The sequence below is a fragment of the Anolis carolinensis genome, chromosome 1 (assembly GCF_035594765.1).
Source record: "Anolis carolinensis isolate JA03-04 chromosome 1, rAnoCar3.1.pri, whole genome shotgun sequence".
NCBI lineage: Eukaryota > Metazoa > Chordata > Lepidosauria > Squamata > Dactyloidae > Anolis > Anolis carolinensis.
In genome coordinates this window covers 342,664,495-342,685,274 of record NC_085841.1, presented here as the reverse complement: position 1 = coordinate 342,685,274, position 20,780 = coordinate 342,664,495, and the positions used below count along the sequence as shown (strand labels likewise).

Genomic DNA, 20,780 nt, shown 5'->3' with positions numbered 1-20,780 from the left:
TAAGGGTCAGAAGAATGCATGTGTGGTATAAATAAATAGGTCAGCTGATACAAAGATGAATTATTTGACCCATAATGGTAAAATTCAAAGACAGCTGGGTTAGCCTGGGTCATTCATATACCATCAGTCCCAGTGACAGCGGAAGCCTTTGACCAGCTTAGGTTTCAAAAAGAAAGAAGATTAAGACAGCCCCTGGGATTGTGAGCCATTGCTTTACACCAGAGACACAGGGCTTTCAAAGACTCCAGAGAGATGACTGCAATCAGCAAAATCTCCTTTTGTCATGTATTGTTTTAAGCTATCTTTCAATAGCCCCGGGTGGAGTTAACCCTTTATTCATCTTGTTTTCAGTAAACTCATTTTGGTTATCTTTTCACCTTGCCTAAAGTATGTTAAGGGTCTTGATCTTAATAGAAGGTATACAGATAGACCCCGAGTAAAGCCAGACACTATAGTTTCCCCAAAGGCTCAGGCGAGCCATCACATTGTCCCTGACCACTGGCCTATCTTAGAGCAATCAGAACCATCTTCCAAAAAAATCTGGAAGTATGCAAACTTCCCATGACTCCTTTTCCAAAAATGTTCCTTCCTTTGTTTTGTCTTGCTGGAACTCAAAATCTTGATAAGAAATCTTCCCCTATCCAAAGTCCAGAAATTCTGCTTAGCACTGCTTTTGTTGGTAGTTAGTGTAGGGCTGCTCTTTCTACCTGTTGTCCTTTGGATGGACTTTGTGCTTAAACAAAAGTCACAACATGCATCTTTTTTCCTACCAGTACATTGGACACAGGTACCATAGATCACAAATGAGCAACAGACAGTATAACTTGTACTTTCTCTGCCAAAAGCCTCACAGCCCATTTCAATTAGTGCTTGTATTCTATTCTCTCTTCTCTAATTGCTGCCTTGTATTCCCATCTCTTGCCACCTGGGAAGAACACATTTCTTCATCACATTTGTTCTTCGAATTTCCTCTCTGTACTAGCTCTTCTTCACACCCTCCCACTCTATCTCCCACATTGTAACAATTGCTTTCCCAGTACACAGCCATTTGTACAGAAGGTGGACACTGTTGGCTCTGCAGTTGCACCACCCACGCTAAATATCACACATTTACATGTGCTGCCAGTAGAGACTTAAAGATTCTGCCCAGTGTGAGGCATCCCATCCGCCACACACAACCATAATTCAGAATTCATGCCATCCAAGACCAGCCCAAGGACATTTTGCTACCTTGGACAAAGGCCAAAATGGAATCCACCAGCATATTGTATACAGTTGATTGGACTGATTTCACAGCCTAACCACACAAAAATCTTGGTATCTTATTTTTTTAGATTTGTTCCTAGGGTTATTTGGGGTGCTGAATCAGAAAATTGCATTGGATAAACTACATCAGCTCTAATTTCTTAGATATGGTTATCATGATTTTCTGTGGGCGAAGGGATGAAAAGTGGTAGATGGCATATGTTCTGTATCTCAAAAACTAGAGCTAATAGGAGGAAACTGGTGCTATTTTTGGAATTGGTAGATCAAATATACTGGAAACAGGTCTAACAAATATACCCAGAAACAAGTCCAACAATGTGTGTTGGCCAATGTTATTGAATTGTACTTCAACACTAGTAATGGGCTTGTGTCCACCAGCACACCCACGGATAGGTGAAGGGATTGCTCCAGCTATATCTGTTGCCCCTTGAAAAGGCACCTGAATCTCTTTCATTATGGACTTTATCACATAAAGAGCTATTCCATGGCAGTCTCATATGGAATGATACCAGGATAAGAACCTTCGCTATTATACACCTTTGTATCTGTGCAACAATGCCAATTTGTCAATTTGTCATCCCCTTTTTCTGGAGATGATCACCCTCTTCCACCCAATACACAGCTTTGGAAAGGACACACATGAAGAAAAGGGACACTTATCCACATGGCTCGATTAGACAAATCAACTCTCACAATCAACAGGGTAACAGATGTCATAGCCAGACCACTCTCACACACTGATCATATTCATGTATAAAATGTTTAATAAATATTTTTGTCTTATCTTTTTAATATCCTTATGCAATGAAAGAGATGCCATATAATAATTTGTCATCAGAACCAAATGTAAAATCCCTGGTTGAGTTCCTGCATTGGGAGATATAGCTACTAGGCCTGGGCCTGGATCAGTTTGACCGAAAGTGATTTGTAGTATTCAGTGGTTTGTTTCATGTAATCCCCCAAAAACAGAACCGGGGGGGGGGGGGGGAGAGAGAGAAACTGAAAAGCTGGGCAAAACGGATCAAGAGAGCTGGATTTATCGGCTATTGGATAGGATGGAGTTAAGCCTGCAATATACCTGAGGCAGGGGTCTGCTGTGGAGCTCCTGGAGAAGATGGGATTACCCAGGGCCGTAGCCAGAAAAAAAATTCGGGAGGGGTTTTGAAAATTTGGGGGGGGGGGTGTTGAACCCTAGCACCCCCCCCCCCCCCCTGCAAACCTGTCAATATCTGCTTGAAATAGTGCCTGGAGGGACTCTTAATGTTTTGCATCTCATAGACTTAGCATGTGGATTTGGTTAACCAGTTAAAATTTATGAGTAAACCAGGTTTTTTTATAACCTGAAAAATTTCAGGGGGGGGGGGAGGTTGAACCCCTAAAAAAAAACCCTCGCTACAGGCCTGGGATTACCTACAGCGTCTTTTCTCCCTCTCTGGCAGCAAAGTGTCCATTTCTTTTGGAAATGTTCCCAAGGCTTCTCCTGTGGGAGAGCCCTGTGGGAACTCGCTTTCCCAGCAGCACCTGCATGGGATGGGCATTGAAAAGTCTCTGAGTTTTTCTCAGAGCATGATGGAAGCTGAAGTTTCTCTCTCTAACTGTTTCTCAGCCAATAAAAGGCCTGGTTGTGTCCATGCTCTGATTGGCTGATTGGACTAAAATTCCCAGAAACCTCTTGTGTGGTTTGTCTTATTTTAAAAAAATGTTATGGTAAAATCTTAAAATAATTCTAAATTCATCAGTGAATTAGTGAATTGTTCTGAAACTTGGCTGGCCTGCTATTGTAAATGGGTCTGAGGATTGGGCCTTTAAAGTTTCCCATTGCAGCCAATGGGCTGAATCTTTGCCAAATGAAAATGGTAACACTCCTCCCAATTCAAAAAACTTCCTGGTAAACAGAATGAAACTTAGCCACAAATGGACCCCAAAACGGTATGCTTTTTGATCAAATTGCACAACCCTAATAGTCACAAAATCATAGGCACAACATTTTCTAAGGCTATCCTCCAATGTCCTGCCTCTTAAGTCTTGCAGCTCCCCCACCCCAAATATAGCAATTACTAGGGTTCAGGAGAGCAGGACAAGAGTAATGACATGTTCAGCACTTTTCCAGTCTTTGCATGCTTGAGACAGGTAACCACAGAGACATCTGAAAGGTCTTGTGAAGATACAATCTCAGGTGTCTGTCTCAGAGCACCTCACAACCAGGAGAGGCCTGGATATGTCATTATTCCCTGCCTTACAATTGTCTTAGAAATGACTGTGCTTGAGAGGCTGTGAGGCTTCAATGATAGTATCAGGAGGATTGCACTTTTGATCAATTTTCAACAACCATACAAGTGAATTGGAACATTGTAGGTCAGGCATTTTGTTGTTATTGTTAACTGCCAACAAGTCGATCGCAGGTCTTTGAATGAGAGTCTTCTAAGGCAAGCTAGCTACCATCAACTCTCTTTTCAAGTGGATGAATATGTCTTCTCATGACATGTTCAAAGTATGACAGTCTCATACTTAGTTATATTGGCTTCTAGTGTGAGTTCAGGCTTGATTTGCTCTAGGAACCATTTATCTGGGTTTTTGTTTTTTGTTTGGCTAGTCCAGAGTATCTGTAGAACTATTCCCCAGCACCACATTTCAAATTAGTTGGTTTTCTTCCTATTAGCTTTCCTTACAGTTTAGCTTTCACAATCATACATAGAAATGGGAAATATGATGGCATTGTAATTACTGAACAAGATGCCAGCATATTTATGATTTGCTGTTATTGTTCATTGTCATACATAAATCATTTAAAAAATAAGTCCGAGGATCACTATAAGTTCATAGTTACTCCTAGCCCTCAAAGCCACTTAAGCTGTAAAACCTGTTCAGTGGTTGTTCTTTTCCGAATTTATGTAATCATATGTTACATTTTTCATTATTTTGGCACCATAATCACTGTTTTCTGAAGGCCTATGCTTCTCCATTAAAAGAAGTACGGGCCCTGAGACAGCAAACCAGTGGACACCAGATTGGGAAAGGTTACATCATTTCAACACTTCCGAGTAGTAAAAAAAATCTGGTTGGGTCTTGCCAGAAAAGAGCATCTAATCAATCTGGCTCTGCAATGCCAAATACGGAGTAAGGGAGATCTGTGTGACACCTGGCAGCTTCACTTGGCTCTGAAAAGCAAATGTCCTTTCTATTTCAAAACCTGAAAGAATGCCTAAAAGTAAGGTGTTAAAGGATAATAACATCATGAAACTCATTTAAGGATTTCATTGCATGGAAATGGAATGAAGCAGGACCATTGCCTTTGATGACGGTCCCTGTCACATGACATTTTGCAGTATTACCACCTCTATGTAAAGAAGCTATCCCTGGCTATTGATGGGTAAAGTCAGAAGCTCCTGAATTGTCCCACAGTCCTGGGATTTATCTGATGCAATGAGGTTCAGGCACATCATACTGTCTTCTCCCTTCACTGATTTTTTTCTTTTCTTTTTTTTTTTAAAGATAAAAATTAGAAAGAGATGTGACACAGCAGTAGGATGGAGTTATTTTCCCCCACCCATAACTGCAGGGTCATCATAGTCATGCAACACCAGCAGCAGTACAATAAGGACAGTGATGACACTGGTAAATATAGTATAATGGCTTCATGTGGCAATGTCCCATGTCTTATAACCTGATAACTCACTTGGATTTTTTTATCTCTGGAAAAGATTCTGTCTTGGTGGAAACTGAAGGGTTTTTCTTTTTTTTTCTATTTTGAACTGGTTGTTGCTCACCTTTGCTTTCAAATAATTACTACTTTGCTTGTGAGAGAACCTACGGTATGATCTCTCACAATTAGGGTACAAGCAGCCAGCATTGTGTAGTGATTTGTACATTGGACTACAACTCTGAAGACCTGAGTTTGAAGCCACACTTGGCCATGAAACCCATTGAGTAATCTTGGCCAAGGCACACTCACGCAGCCTCAGAGGAAGGCAATGACAAACCTCTTCTTAACCCTTCTTGCCAAGAAATCCCTGTGAATGGTTGCCTTAGGATCTCCATAAACTGGAAACAACTTGAAGACACACAACAGCAAAGGGTTCAAGTGTTCAAAACTATAAACATTTCCTAACTGGGAGATTCAGGATAAATACAAGGAAACATTAAACCACTGTATTCTCAATTTAACCTACTTTGCAAAATCATACAACAAACCCAAAACTGCACTATCAGCCACATTGTTTACTAGTGGCAACATTCACAATAGCTTTACTATTCATTTATTTATTGAATGTATATACTGCCTTTCTCCCAGGATTTTTAGTAGCAGTACACGGGCTCCATTTTCTAAAGTAGTTTGCATCAATTCAAATGGAAGAGCTATTATATTACATTGCACCTTTGTTAAGAGTTAAAACTGTGTAGTTTTAAATGCTTATGTTCCAGAATTATATAAAGCTAAAGAAAATTATAGCTTTGTCCAGCTGATTTTCGTGAGGCACAAAGTGCTATAGAGGGCAACAGCAGAGGTCTGTGGATTTGAATGCATCCCTTTACAAAGAAACTGTAGAGTGTGATTGAACATGATGCAATTTTAAGAACCACAAAACTGCAGTTTCCCTAGAAACAAGGCATAAATGGAGGCATTTTAAATTGCATTTCCAGCTGTTTTCTAAAAGGGCCTCTTTTTTTAATAAAATGGTACTTAATCTTAAAGCTTGCTGGGTCCAGCTTTTGAAGGATAAACCCACCAGAAGGCAAGAAATGTGTGGTCTAATCCTTAGAATTAACCTTGTAGCAGGTTTCAAGTCCAGTCTTTCCTAGACTCATGCCTGATTGTTGTATTATGTTTGCCATAGACAAAAGCCACCAAAGATGTTACTACTTCTTCCTCCTCTTCTCTTCTTTTTTCTACTCCTCCCTTTACCACTTTCTCCTCTCCCTCCTCCTTTATGTCCTTTACTTATAAACATTTACTAGATGTTGTACAATCACTTTCTTTTGAGCTGTTTTTAAAGGAGAGAAGAGAGGAAGCCATTTTGATCTTCTTAGGAAGGGAGTTCCACAGGTGGGGAGTGACCACTGAGAGGCCCCCAAAATGGCCGATGGGACTCCTGTGCGCATGCGCAAGACTTCGATCGCTCGCCCAGCACGTAAAGCGGATGGGCGGCTCGCGTGCCTTATGTACCGGGCGAGTGATCGAAGCCTTGTGCATGTGCACAGGAGTCCCATCGCCCAAAATGGCTGATGGGACTCCTGTGTGCATGCGCAAGACTTCGATCGCTCGCCCGGCATGTAAAGGGGACAGGCGGCTCGCATGCCTTACGTGCCGGGCAAGTGATCGAAGCCTTGCGGATGCGCACGAGTCCCATGGGCCCAAAATGGTCAATGGAACTCCTGTGCACATGCCGCCCGGAAGGCGGGCCCAGGCCAGCGTGCGCTAGCATGCGCCCGCTGCCCCTGCGTGCCAACATGCGCCGCAGCTGCCTCCGCAGCTACCTCCACAGCCACCTCCGCAGCCGCCTCCGCAGCTGCCTCTGCTTCAACCATGGCCTCTGATTTGTGGGGGATGGGTGGGCGCCAAAATTTGAGGGGGGGTACCAGAATTAGGTTCGCCTACTACTTAGAATTACCTCGGGCCGGTTCTGTCTGTCGGGGATGCTTTGAATGCAATTTTCCTGCTTCTTGGTAGGGGGTTGGACTGGATGGCCCATGAGGTTTATGGTTCTATGATTCTGTGATTCTAATAGGAGGTGCAACTATTATTCATGGTGACTATTATGCCATGGTATACAATAGGAGTAATGAGTAGCAATGACTTAAAAGCTTCTGTAGGATGTTGTGAGGAGCATTTGGATTTCTAAATGTTTTGACCTATAGCACCCACTTTACTTGAGCCAGCATTGAGCGGGTACATCTAGGAATGTCATATTACACCTACACTAAAATCATTACACTGATTGCCAATTAGTTTCTGGGCAAAGTACAAAGTGTCGGTTATTTCCTTTAAAGTGTGGTGTATTGCAGAACTGCTTAAGCAATCCAGAGTCACTCTCAAGGGGGTTCTGGGAAATACATCTTTATTGCCTAATTACTAACAGCTCAGGAAAAGCTGCTAATGAAAATCACACATCAAAACTTATTTTTCTATCCATTGGAATTCTCCCCTTCCCTTTGAGTTCAACCAGCTCTCCCATAATTCTCATTATCGTTCCTTCCCAACTTCAGTCAATCCTTATCCGTTCCTTTCTAACAAGAAGCCTGCAGATGTACAGGTACTTTATCTCCTGCTCTCTGCAGTCAGAACTGGCGTGGCATGAAAGCCCTACATGGTTTGAGTCCAGGTTACCTATGGATCACCTTCTCCCATATAATCTGCCCAAGACATTTTGATCCTCTGCGGGACATTTACTTCTATGAGCCAAAACCCAAATGGCAACTGGACCTTTTCATCCGCTGCATCTAAACTGGAGAATGATCTGCCAGAAGAGCTTTGACAGTTAAATGACTTGTCAGAATTTAAAACAGTATTAAAGCCCTAACTCTTCCAACATGTCTATCCAGTCAATTATAATCTATGGATTTTAAATTCAATTAATATTGGTGTTTTCATCTTGGTTCTATATTTTAAACTTTTGTATTTTATGGTCCTTTGTTATATCCATGTCTTTTTACTATGTTGTACATTGCTATGAGGAGAGGAAGGTAACAAAATAATAACAATAATAATAACAACAACAATAATAATAAAGATGATAAGGGCCTGTGAAAGTTGTGGATGGCAAAGTTTCTCCCACTTCTGTTCTAAGGGATGGTAAGGTGTAACTCTTAAATAGGACACAAATATCTGTCTGTGTGTGTGTTTAGGATAATTTATCCTAATAAATACAGTAACTATTATTTTCCCCCTACATGATGCCCTTTAAATGTTCTGGGTGTACAACTTCTATTATACCAGTCAGCATGTGCTGGAAGTTCTAGGACAGGGTCCTCAAACATTTTAAACAGAGGGCTGGTTCATGATCCCTCAGACTGGTGTGTGTGTGTGTGTGTGTTTGGGGGGGGGGGGAGAGAGAGACAGGGATGGGAATATAGTTTGAAAAAAACATGAACAAATTCCTATACACACTGCACATTTGTAGTGCAAACAGCCATGAACTTACCAGTATTTCAATTGGAAGTGTGGTTTTAGCTGATGGGATAGTCAAGTTAATTAGGATTGCTGTTGTATGCCTTCAAGTCATTTCCGATTTAGCATGACCCAAAGGCTAAAGTGGGGGTCAGGTAAATGATCTTGGAGGGCTGCATCTAGCCCATGGGCCTTAGTTTGGTGACCCCTTTTCTAAGGAAAACCAGATTGACTGATCCTGAATCATGGCATTTAAGTCACGTTATGTTCCACTGCTGCTCTTACTAGTATCTCTAAAATGCTTTTTGGGTTGGTTATGCAGATGTCATTGCTGAGAAAGATCTACTATGAGAGCCGTTTATGAAGTCTAAATCTTCACATTCTTGAGAATCAAAGTTGTAAATGCAGTAGTTGTTATGTGATGCCAGGTTATTTCCGATTTATGGAAACCCAAAAGTAAGCCTAGCATGTGCTTTCTTGCTATTGCCCTCCCTTATGGTAAGAGACTGGCCTAAGATTGTCAAGTTGGTTTCGATGGCCAAGCAGGGATTCAAACCTGATCTCCAGATGTGTAATCCAATGCTCAAAAAACTACACCATGCTGCCTCACTTAAATGTGTTTGCCAGCTGAAAACACACGGTTCTTGTAAGTACATAGATGAGAAATTAAATCAAGGCTATGTTTCCCAAAAGGCTTGCTTCAGACTTCTTTACAGACTTTTATTTTATTACTCATCATAGTCCTTACTGGTATCCAGCTATTCAAGCATTTGCAATACATAAAAACACCCCTGGTCTATCTCTGTTTGTCCTTCGGTTAATTTACAACAGACAAAAGTATGGAGCTACACTTTGGAATAGCAAATATTTACCTCTCAAGATCCCACTCACTGGGAACGACATCATTGTAACATGTTTTATTTTTCACCCAGTGGACTCTGAAAAGTAAAAGAAGCTGTCCTCTTGGTAAGAAATAAATATATTTAAATTCATTTTTAAAGATATAATTGAGGAAAATAGGTTAACAGTAATCATTGGCTAATGTATTGCTCTGTTCAAAATACTGAGATTTTTCTTTTTCAGACATATCCGACTTTAAAATGACTTGATGTTTTAAAGAAATGGAATATTAATAGCACCAAGGTTTGTAACCTCCAGGAAAATAAATTCCCTTAAAAGCTATCTGTAAGAAAATACATCAACTTTATTTTGTCATTATGAGTGCTCTCTTTTTCAAAGATAATAATAGTATATTCCAGATAAATCCATTATTTTGTTCTCACAGATTTTAAAGTTTCTATAACCATCCACTACTATCAGAGAAGAAAACTGATGGTCAGATGCACAAGGAGAAGCAGAGAGTGAAGTTCTCTTCTGTCTCTCTGCAATATTTTTGCTTATTTTTTCTGTATGTATGCATGCATGATAAGAAATAGATATGCCAACATTTCATTTTGCACTCATAACCCCTATATGTATTAATGTGCAGAACAATTCCCAAAACACTTTCAAAACGGCATATAAAAGATTTTAATTTTTGCCTCCATGTTATTCTTCCCAATTAAGTTCCCCATCATTAGACCAGGAAATAAATAAAGCTGGATATACTATTCTGAAATTGGATTTAATTAAAAATGTTTTCATTACCTGATGTCAGAGATTCTCAAGACACAAGCTGGGAAAACTCTCAAAAATAAATTGCAAGTATGTTGTGCATTAGTTGTTAGCCATTAATAATTCTTGGCACATGTTTTTATGTGTGGCAAGCATTGGAGTTCTGGGTGGGTTCCAGATAAAGTCAGTCTAGAGGAATAGGTGGCCTTCTAGATGTTGATGACCTCAACCTTCACCATTGTCCAAGCTTGCTGGGATTGATCAGATTTGAAGTGCAACACCATTTTGTGGGTCACGGGTCATTCAACCCTGAACTCCCAGGATAGGCTAGAATTATGCATGGGATGTGCATCTGCATGAATGTCACTAGATGTGCTCAAAACTGAAGTGAGTACAGACCCATAAGCCATGGGCACTCATTGGGGTGCTCTCCAAAGTACATCTTGACACCAGCCAGGAAGTGCCAGAGCAGAATACATATCCCACTACATATCAGAAGTGTGTCATATGTGTTTCAAAAGTGCCCAGTGCACATCAGAGATGACCAATGTCCACTGGAGCAATCTTACTGATGCCAATTTCAACATCTTTGCAATTCAGTGACAGGGTTTCACTGTGTTTCTACAATGTATCTACAGATTCATATCGTTGTGAAATGTAACCTGTGCTAGAAAACCTAGGTCACAAATTTAATAATTACTTCTTCTAGGAAAATATTTGTGGCCCAATAGCTTGCAAACATGGCATAGGTTTGTTGATATGATATGGTGGTGATGGAACATGAGGGTTGTGTCCCTGTTTCATTCTGGATAAAAAGAATGTGTTCCATGTAACAATATTTATTTATCTTGCCTTTCTCCTAATATGGGACCCAAGGTGGCATACAGTAGATTAAAATGAATTAAACCAAAATAATTTGAAACACAAGGGGTAAAAAAAAAAAACCAATTTAAGTGATCACGTGGAAGTTGGTTACTGTATATCTCAGAGGAGCGTCAGTGACATATAGAGGCCCCATTAGGAATTTATTATTAGGATAGGTACAAGGATAGATAAATTGGCTTAAAGGCTTCACCATGTTTTAGTGACAGAAGTCATGATGAAGGGTATACGGGTGTTGGAAAGGGGTGCTATCTGGTGTGGGATATAAGTTTCAGGTGTTTTGGTGGTCTGTAATAACATTGTGTGTATGGTGAATTAATACATTAATAAAAAAAGTATACCAAAAAAGGGATCATGTGAAAAATACCCATATGAAAACAAACCCTTTCATTTAAATAAACTTCTACAACAGTATGAAAGAGCTGCTTGACACGGAGTGATTTCTGAGAGGAAACCAGGAGCTATAGAAGGGGAACATTGATTTTGAGTATTCCTTATCTAAGAAAACCATTTTAAATTCACGGAGTCGCTATACAAACTGAAGACAAACCAGAGAATGTGAGGGTGATCTGGCTGTGACACCTGTCACCCCACTAAAAAAAAAGCATTGCATAATAAATAAGTTTAAAAGTGACAAAATAAAGGAATTACAAACAGCTAAATAGTTTTAGACCAAAGGTGGGCAACAGCAATTGCATTGTCTGTAGCGTTAAACAACTCCTCCTCTGTACATGAGGCAGGGCATTGTGGGCAAGCATACATATGAGGAGTTGTTTGTTCTGCTCCACAGTCACACAAGGTGGAGGATTTCTCCAGGTAGTGCCACCTTGCCAAGTTGTCTTTAGATCTGCCCACTCCACTTCTGAGTCTGTTCAGGGACTTCCAAGTTGCCCATTCTTGGTTTGCCCCTGGAGGAGGACCCTCATGGGCGGCCACCCAGTTAGAATTGCCTGGTTTAGCTGCCCAGAGGGACACCCTTGCTGTTGCTGGAGGAACATCAAGAGGAGTGGTAGTTCTCATGAAGCCCTTCCTTGATTTGAATCTAGTGGGAGGAGGCTGATAGTCATGCAGTGGGTGGCTTTCACAATGTTCAACCTTATTTCTCTCACCGTTAGCAACAACTTCCTGTTGCACATCAGGGAGGGCAATGCCAGCTAGCTTATAGAGTTTATCAACAGGTGTAGGTTTAAGGCATCCTGTGATTATTCTGCATGTTTTGTTCAGTGCTACATCCACCTGCTTCGCATGGACAGACTTTTGCCAAACAGGACAGGCGTACTCAGCAGTTGAGTAAGACACGGCCAGGGCTGATGTTCTTATTAATTGTGGGTCTGCACCCCATGCACTGTTCCAGTTTATTGAACTGCTATTTTCTCAATACCTTAGTCCAACAGCAACTCGCTCCTCTACCAGATCTATATAAATAGCTTTGAGACCACCTTAGATGTAGAGAAAAAACCACCTCTTAGCACTGGACTTTCTTTAGCGATGTTTTTGTCCTGAGTAAATTGAAAAATGCATCCTGTGTTGCTCCTTGAAAAGTTGTCTCAAGCTACAATTGAAGTAAAGATGAGAAGTTTCCCCAGAGATTAAATATCTGAAGAAGATTTCAGAAGATCAAAGGTTTGGAATACCTAACCTTCTCTATTTAGAAGGGCTAAATGCTTTGAGAGCTTTTGTTTTAAAAAAAAGGTTTAGGAGAGAGAGTGAGAAAAGGTTTCTACAATTACATGTAGTGTGGAGAAAGCAGACAGAACATTACTTTTTTCCTCTTTCCCTAATAAAAGAACTGACAGTCAACTCAGGAAAGTCATTGTGAGAAGATTCAGGAAAAACAAAAAGTCCTGTGGGAAATTTCATATATGGGGTTTATTGTATGAACAATGAATCAGTATATACCACCTGTCTGTTTCACATGTATTCAGACTTTAATTTGCTAAATTCAATTTTATATTATGGTTGTTTTGTTTTTTACTTTTTTAAAATTTGGGTTCCTTTGACTTTACTGAACAGTTCAATAATTCTCTTTGATTTTTTAAAGCAGTACACATTAGCTCACCCTCTTTAAGATAAACCCTTTGTTAATGTGCATTATTACCTTCCCAAAATAATTAATCTTTGTGTACGACCAATCCTCCATATTCACAGATTCTGTATCTAAGGATTCTATCATCCATAGCTTGAAAATATGTTTTTAAAAATCCAAAAAGGAAATGATTTTGCCACCTTGTATAAGGCATGCTATTTTGCTACACCACTGTATATAATGAGACAAACATCCATGGATTTTGATATCCGGGGAGGGGGGTCCTGAAACCAAATCCCAGCTGATACTAAGGGCATACTATATGCATTTCTGTGTGTGCGTGTTTGTGCATTTGCATCACCGGCCAACTTATAGCAACCTCGTGAATTTCACAAGATTTTCTTAGGCAAGGAATATTCTGAGATGGTTTTGCCAATTGCTTCCTCTGGAACATAGCCTGACATATATTCCTTCCTCTGAAAGATAGCCTAAAGAACCTGGCATTCATTGGTGATCCACCATTCATACTTTCAAGATCAAATGGGACCTGGTGCCTTTAGGGTATTTTTTTAGAATTCCATGATAGCAACACTCAGACTAGTCAAAAGGCTCAGGATTTGGTGGAAGTTGTGTCTATAGTCATACTTACTCAGATTGTTAAATTATTCATATCAAATAATGCCTCATGTTCTTACTTATTTCTCCTGAGTTTCTGGAACTAGCTAAGGCCTTTTGTTTCTAGGGCCAGAGATGGATTTGCCATCCCCGTCTGAAGAGTTCTCATATCTGTATTCATTGTCTTTGTTCCCTCTGTACTTCTTTGTGGTCCCACAAATAACGCAGGTCTGCAAATTTGGGGATCATAAAAACTTTTTATAATGTATGTCGGTTTCATTGGAATCTGGTATCTAAATCCAACCATTAGCTCCAATTTGCTCCATCACATATCTTTTCTTTTTTTTTGCAAGTTGCTTTGATATTTTTTTCTTGTAACATATGACTGAATATGATTTCTTCATAGTGACATTCTTTGGAAGCTATACATGTCTTTCCTATTTGAATATGCACCACATATTCAAATAGGGGCAAACACATAAAGAGTGGATTAAATTTGCTAAGTAGCTTTGGGCAAGTTTCTCACATAACTTTCTCAGAGTAGATTGTAAGAAGACTAACACAAACCTTAGAAAAAGTTTTGTATTCAAAAAGTAATCATTAACATGGGTCAGTCATTTGGCATGTCTCCAGAATACCTGTTTTCAGGTTTGTCTTGCTTTTTTTATTACAAATAATTGCTCTTCCTCTATCTGTCCCTATTTTGTTAGCCAGAAAGAAGCTCACTGCAGGATTGCAACATGAAAACTGCTTTTTTTCTTGTCCTATTTGAACTGTGTGTCACCATGTGTTTCTCAAATGAAAAAACTGGAACCCCTGTGAGGGAGACACAGGAAAGTTTCATACCAAGCCTCTTGCTTTCAAATGACACCGATGAACAATATCCACATAATACAGTGTCAGATCCATCCAGGGAAAAGTCCAAACCAGCATTCTCTATGCACAACTTCACAGAAATGAACACCAACTTTGGATTCAATCTCTACAGGAAAATAGCAATGAAGCATGACAACAACATCTTTTTCTCTCCGTTGTCATTATCCTTTGTTTTGTCAATCTTCTTGTTGGCTTCCAAAGGGGAAACTCACAACCAAATAATTCAGTCTTTGAACCTCCACCTTCTGAATGGAAAAGAGAACCAGCTCCCAGCATTGTGCCAACAGCTAAGAAACAACATCACCAAGAATCAAGAGTTCACCCTTTTGCAGAATAGCTTCTCTTTCATCCAGAAGGACTTCCAGATCAATGAGGCTTTTCATAATTTGTCCAAGCAATATTTCGATATGGAATATTTGACCGTGGATTTCCACAACTCTACTCTTGCCACCAACATTGTCAATGAGCACATCAAACAAAAGACAGGAGGGAGGATACCAGCATTGTTTGATGCATTTGATCAGCAAGCTAAAATCATTCTGGTGAATTACTTTCTCTTTAGAGGTAACTTCTTATTTTTTCTTAGATTCTCATTGTTTTGTGTGAAGTAGTGAAATTAAATACAGATCCAACAGAATTTCTTGCTGGAAAGAACTGAGCCACAACTTTACTTGGTTACAGGTATAGATAGGTTGGCCCTCATATAGAACTGGATCTAGGCATCAACCAATCCATTGTTGATCTGTGATCCCAAAGTCATTGGCTGAGCCCTTGGAATGATGTGCAAAGGCTCAGCTGTGCAAATCCTACCATAGCCTTACAGACACTAAGACCGGGCTATCTCAACACCACACCCCATACGTTTCCCCAAAGGGGACCCACAATCCATGACCCCCCAAAGCTGTGACAATTGGTAAGATATGCATGGCATAACATAACATAGAGAGAAAAAGGATGGTGAAAAAGGTGTAGTGTGCTATCTACAGCTCCATCTGAAGTTTGACATCACTTTATCTGTCATGGCTCAATGCTATGAAATTATTGGAGTTGTAGCTTCATGTGGCATCAGCAGAGAGAGAGAAGGCTAAAGACCCTGTAAAACTACAAATTCCATGATTTCATGCTAACAACAACAGCTGATCACATGTAATTTCTAAAGGCATGACAGAATAAGAACATTTTTTCTTGCTGGCAGAGAGAGAGCGAGGAGGAAGCCGTCCTAGTTTCTCTAACATGGGAGTTCCAAAATCTGTGAGCAGCCACCAAGAAAATGATTGAAAGTGCACACAGTAGTTAGGGATCCTAATTAAAGAGTAAAAACACCAATGGCACAAAGAAACAAACTAAAGGCTCTATTATATGAATTCCACACCAAGATAGGAAAGTTACTCAGGCTGCTAGTCTACAACCTCATCACAAAGGCCAGGCAAAGTATCCCATTTCACCACAGAACAGAGAAGGCAGTAAAGCGATTCTGTTTCCCAACATGCTGCTCACTCGTGGTGACACTTCCCATATCACATGTGGGAAGCATTGCCCTCCCAGCGAGGACCCATGCTGGCTCCATTAGAACCAACACAACATGGGCAGGGTGCTTCTGCCCTGGATGGAGGTAATATATCAGCCAGAATGTTTTTAATTTTTATTTACATACATTAACAGTGCTTACAGTGTAAACAAAACATGAAACAATTGGCACTTTACAAACACATAACCTCCGCTAGAAATCACATGACATCGTGTGATGGCCAGAGTGGGTTTCCATCCCCAAGACAGGGTGGAAGCCTCCTAGGATGCTAAAATTGCCCTGTCTGATGAGGCCCATAACATAGCTTCATTTTAGACATCGCTAAGAATTTCAGTATACTACAGAGAGGTTCAGATACCCAGAGAAGGGTGATCAAAACAGCAAATGGCCTAGAAGTCAAGTCATATGAAGAGTGGCTTTGGGAGCTGGCTATATTTAGCTTGGACATGAGAAAGTAAACGGAGGCGCATGATAGCCATGTTTTAATATTCAAAGGGGTGTCATATTGAAGATGGAGCAAGCTTGTTTTCTTTTGCTACATTTCCCGTTCGTTTACGGTTTCTGGTTGCTTGCAATTGAAGATTCAGGTACACAGGTATTTGGCTACTTCATTTACATTTAGTTAGTAAGCTGGTTCTTCCACACAAAATCTCAACCGATGCTGGTTTTCTCACCAGACACAGCGGAAGCTTCCCAGTGGCTTCTCTATACTGGCTATACTGGTAATGCTTCACTTTCTGTGGTGTGCTTCCAGGAGCTGATATCATAGAAGTGTAATTCAGTTAACATGTTTTAGCAGTTCTACTATCTTCTGCTTTTGGTTAAGGAAATCACTTACATCTTCAAATTTTTCAATCTGCAATTCTAAGGTAATATGTGATATTCCATAATTGCATTACTTCTACTCTCCATGCTTTTCCTGCATCGCAGGGAGCATAGTCTCCTTCTCTGGAGATTTTTAAACAGAAGATGGATGGCCATCTGTTTTAAGTGCTTTGATTGTGTATTCCTGTATGGACCAGGTGGCCCTTATTTCTGTGAAACCATCCCTTTTAGATGCTGACACATTACATCTTTTCCTCTAGTAGGAGCTGGCTCTGTCAAATAGACACTGGCTGACTTTTTATGGTCTCTGTGCATGGCTAAATTTCACATAATAATGAGGATATTAGCTCGCCCCACAACTACCCATATAATCTGTCTACCCCTTTAATAATTGAAGGGGCACAAAAAAGGAACATTTCCACTGCTAGATATTGCTTGTCAGGAATATTTTTAAAGGGTTCCATAGCAACCAAAAACGACTTTGCAATTAAATATCCCCCTAATTTCACTTCTGTATTTTTAGCTCCCGTTCTGATTTCTCGGTCCTCCACTAATTGCTGAGTTGCTAGAAAGTATGCTGGGGAGGCAAGAGGAAGGACAAGTGTCGCTGCTATCTGGAACACAGGGAAGCTGATTAAAATCCCTTCACTGCAATTGAAGCAGCCTCAAAATGTGCAGTATGCTCCCCTTTTGCAATTAAACAGCTAGTTTGGAAGATATGAGGTGACTAATTTTAAAACAACGCTATATAGTCTGAGATCCTAGATTGCTCAGTGCAGCAGAAGAGTTTTTCAGGCAGAACTTTGCTTCAGTTTCCCACTCATCACCCTCAGGATTCACAGTCATGTTGTGATAGATTCTGTGATCAACCATCCAGTGTCTGGTAGAGAACAGGGTGGAGGGAATCAAAGGAACAGCTACATCCCATAACCAGATGCAAAAGAATGACATCTGTGAAGGTAACCTGAGTTCCTCTGTAGCAGGGGTCCCCAAACTAAGGGCCACAGGTTAGATCTGGCCCTTCAAGGTCAATTACCTTACTCCCGCTCTAATTTTTAGATTTAGGGTTGTCCCAAGTCTGGTTTTTTTGCTGTGAGAGAGCGGGGAGGAAGCCATCCTAGCATTGGAGTTCCAAAATCTGCCTCCAAGAAGATGATTGAAAGTTCATGCAGTACTTAGGGATCCTAATTAAGGAGTAAGGAGTAAAGACCTGGATCCCGAGAGCTTCTTCACATGCCATTTTGTGCCCCTTAGGTTGATAAAATAAATGGATTAAAATTGTGTGGATTATGGGACAAAACAGCAAGCATATGTATATTTCACTGCCCAGACATTGTGATCATCTGCTACTTCATTTCTGTGGGAAGGCTGAAAACAGTGCTTGAGTGTGAAATGTGCTATTTTGATTGCGCTTTTTGTGCATATTGGGGATGCTATATATGCAGACCTGAGAAATCACACAGTATGTGTTTCCCACTGCTTAAGGAGGGATCACACAGTTTGAGCCTGCAGCTATATGAGATGGGTAAGTACCAGGCTTTCAGTTTATGTCTGTGTGCCTAAATGTACACAGTTTGGATCAAGAGAAAGCATCCTGTAGATAACAGTGGGAGGCCTTCCTTCAGTGGGAGGCTCTTAAGTTGATTTCCCCCTCCTTGCAGTTCTCTGCTTCCATGAAATCTGCTCCAGAAGGTCAAGAGATCCTCCTCAACAGTGGGGGACAGAAGAAAAAACTTCATTGCAGGCAGAATTCTTATGGGAGGGATAATGTACTCATTTTACCCCCTGCAGTGTTCCATGGGGAAACACTCAAAATAGGGCCTCTGGGGCAGGTCTTAAGCTTCAAGTAGGTCTGTTTAATGGTGTAGATATGAGCTGGCCAAAGCTATACCCCTGCAGGCTCCACTGAGTTCAGAAGGTCAGTTCAAATCATTTTTAAATTGAAGTACATTGGATTTTATCCAGATGACCTCTATCAGTTCTCACAAGGCATATAGATAATGTCCTTATTATAAAGTGAATGGTTGTATTTATCTATATTCTCAGGGAAATGGAAACAACCTTTTTCTATGAAGTTCACAGAAGTAGAAACTTTCTATATAGACAACTACAGGAGTGTCCAAGTGCCAATGATGTTCAAGACAGAGCGGGTTGCCTCTACGTTTGACAAGAACCTGCAGTGTGTTGTGCTAAAGCTTCCTTACAAAGGGAGTGTGCACATGCTGATTGTCATGCCAGAAGAAGAAGCTGATTTTATGGACCTTGAAGACCATTTGACAATTGAGCTTGTGGATTCTTGGCTGAAAAACATGGAAACCAGGTACAAATCATGTCAGGAATGGCCTGCTTGCCTTTGCTAGATTCCAGATACAGAATGCTTTGATGCAAATTGGTATAGTGATCCGAATGGGATGAGAGGTTTAGGGTGTAAATATCGGGAGAAGTTCCTCATACTCCCTGATAGGTACCGTCGGATTCACCATGATCCATGGCGATTTCAGCATCCAGCATGATAAGGTCATTAGTTTCAGCAGCTCTCACCATCTTCTCCTTACTAAGATCAAATCTGTGGCAACTCCCCAAGAGGGGACCATATGGTGCTACATCCACCTCCATCCCATGGACAATATGCAGATTTCAATCCCTAGTCAGTCAGTATACACAATGCACTTGTCATTTCATCTACTTTTCCTTTTCTTTTTTGTATTGCAGGAAAAAGGACATATATTTTCCAAAGTTCAAATTAGACCAGTCTTACCATGTGGAAGAGTTGCTTCAAGATATGGGCATTAAAGATCTTTTTTCTTACAAAGCAGACCTAGGCCACCTCTCAAATCAGAGATTCATGAAAATATCACAGGTAAGTATGCATTCTTATATGCTACTGCTTGCTTTCCTGTAAACACTCCAGATGTTCATATGGTTCTGTCCTCCCTTTCAAACCATCATCTCAGGCTGGTCTTCACAGGTCAAGCAAGTGGTAAGCACTATTTCTTTGAACAATGTGCTCTGAGGAATTGTGGTTGATGATTCATGCATTAGGCTTAATGGCACCAGCAAAGACTATCCATAGGTCTCAGATTTTGGCTTTGAAAACTCAGCCCCCAAGGTGCTCCTCATTTCAAGTGGATCATCAGTAAATTCCTCTTTTGTAAAGAAAATTGAAAGGTTGCCAGGTTCATATCCGGGGAGCGAGTTGAGCTCCCGCTATTAGCCCCAGCTTCTGCCAACCTAGCAATTCAAAAAAATGCAAATGTGAGATCGATAGGTACCACTCCGGCGGAAAGGTAACGATGATCCATGCAGTCATGCTGGCCACATGACCTTGAAGGTGTCTACGGACAACGCTGGCTCTTAGGCTTAGAAATTGAGATGACCACCAACCCACCCGAGTCGGACACGACTGGTTAATGTCAGAGGAAAACCTTTACCTTACCTTATTTTTCAGATGTGACACAAGAAGGGTGGGACTGTTCTTATGTATTTGAATCAGTTAAATAAAAATCAGTAGCAGCAAAGAGCCAGAATGTTGACGAGAAACAGTCACCTTGCTGAGAGTCCTCTTGTATTCCCAATCCTTATAGGTTCTCCAAAGAGCTGTTATTGAAGTGGATGAAAGAGGGACCGAAGCCGCAGCAGTCAGTGGCTCAGAAATCCTAGCATATTCCTTACCTCCTACAGTCCGTGTGAATCGGCCATTCCTTTTCATGATTTATGAAGAGATATTAAATACTTTGCTGTTTATGGGAAGAGTTATCAACCCAACTGAGCTGTGAATAAAAGCCAAACATTTCCACGTAGTATTCATCATTTTGGTACTCCTCCAAACTATCTGTTACCCCAAGAATGTATTTTTAAAATGGGTTTAGCACTGACCATATTCTGTTTTTCTGCCCTCCCTGAAAAAAAATATATAGTGTGGGATTCTGATGCAGGTTGGAACTATAGTTTGTGGGAAAAGGGTCACTCGTTCTTTTGGAACACAATTTTTCTGCTGAGAATCTCCCACCCACCCACAAGCTGCTCTTTGACTCTGAAGGTGC

The 20,780-nt window shown here is 40.7% G+C and overlaps 1 protein-coding gene across 2 annotated transcripts; it reads left to right on the top strand.

Annotated features, from left to right (window-relative positions):
• Positions 1 to 9,227: 9,227 nt before the first annotated feature.
• On the top strand, positions 9,228 to 20,533 carry serpina10 (serpin family A member 10). Of its 2 annotated transcripts, none has more exons than XM_008107246.2 (5): positions 9,228 to 9,337; positions 14,223 to 14,948; positions 18,784 to 19,057; positions 19,450 to 19,597; positions 20,322 to 20,533. In XM_008107246.2, the coding sequence occupies exons 2-5, from the start codon at positions 14,249 to 14,251 to the stop codon at positions 20,511 to 20,513; spliced, it is 1,314 nt and encodes a 437-aa protein (XP_008105453.1). In that variant the 5' UTR covers positions 9,228 to 9,337; positions 14,223 to 14,248; the 3' UTR covers positions 20,514 to 20,533. The 2 variants fall into 2 exon arrangements, with proteins under 2 accessions (XP_008105453.1, XP_008105388.1); XM_008107181.2 differs by having other exon boundaries at positions 9,230 to 9,337; positions 14,219 to 14,948.
• Positions 20,534 to 20,780: the final 247 nt, after the last annotated feature.

Excerpts from the sequence above, each read along its gene's own strand:
- serpina10 (XM_008107246.2), top strand. The coding sequence starts at position 14,249 with ATGAAAACTGCTTTTTTTCTTGTCCTATTTGAACTGTGTGTCACCATG. Across the intron at positions 19,058-19,449 it reads CTGAAAAACATGGAAACCAG|GAAAAAGGACATATATTTTC; the intron begins GTACAAATCATG and ends TTTGTATTGCAG. Across the intron at positions 19,598-20,321 it reads GATTCATGAAAATATCACAG|GTTCTCCAAAGAGCTGTTAT; the intron begins GTAAGTATGCAT and ends CAATCCTTATAG.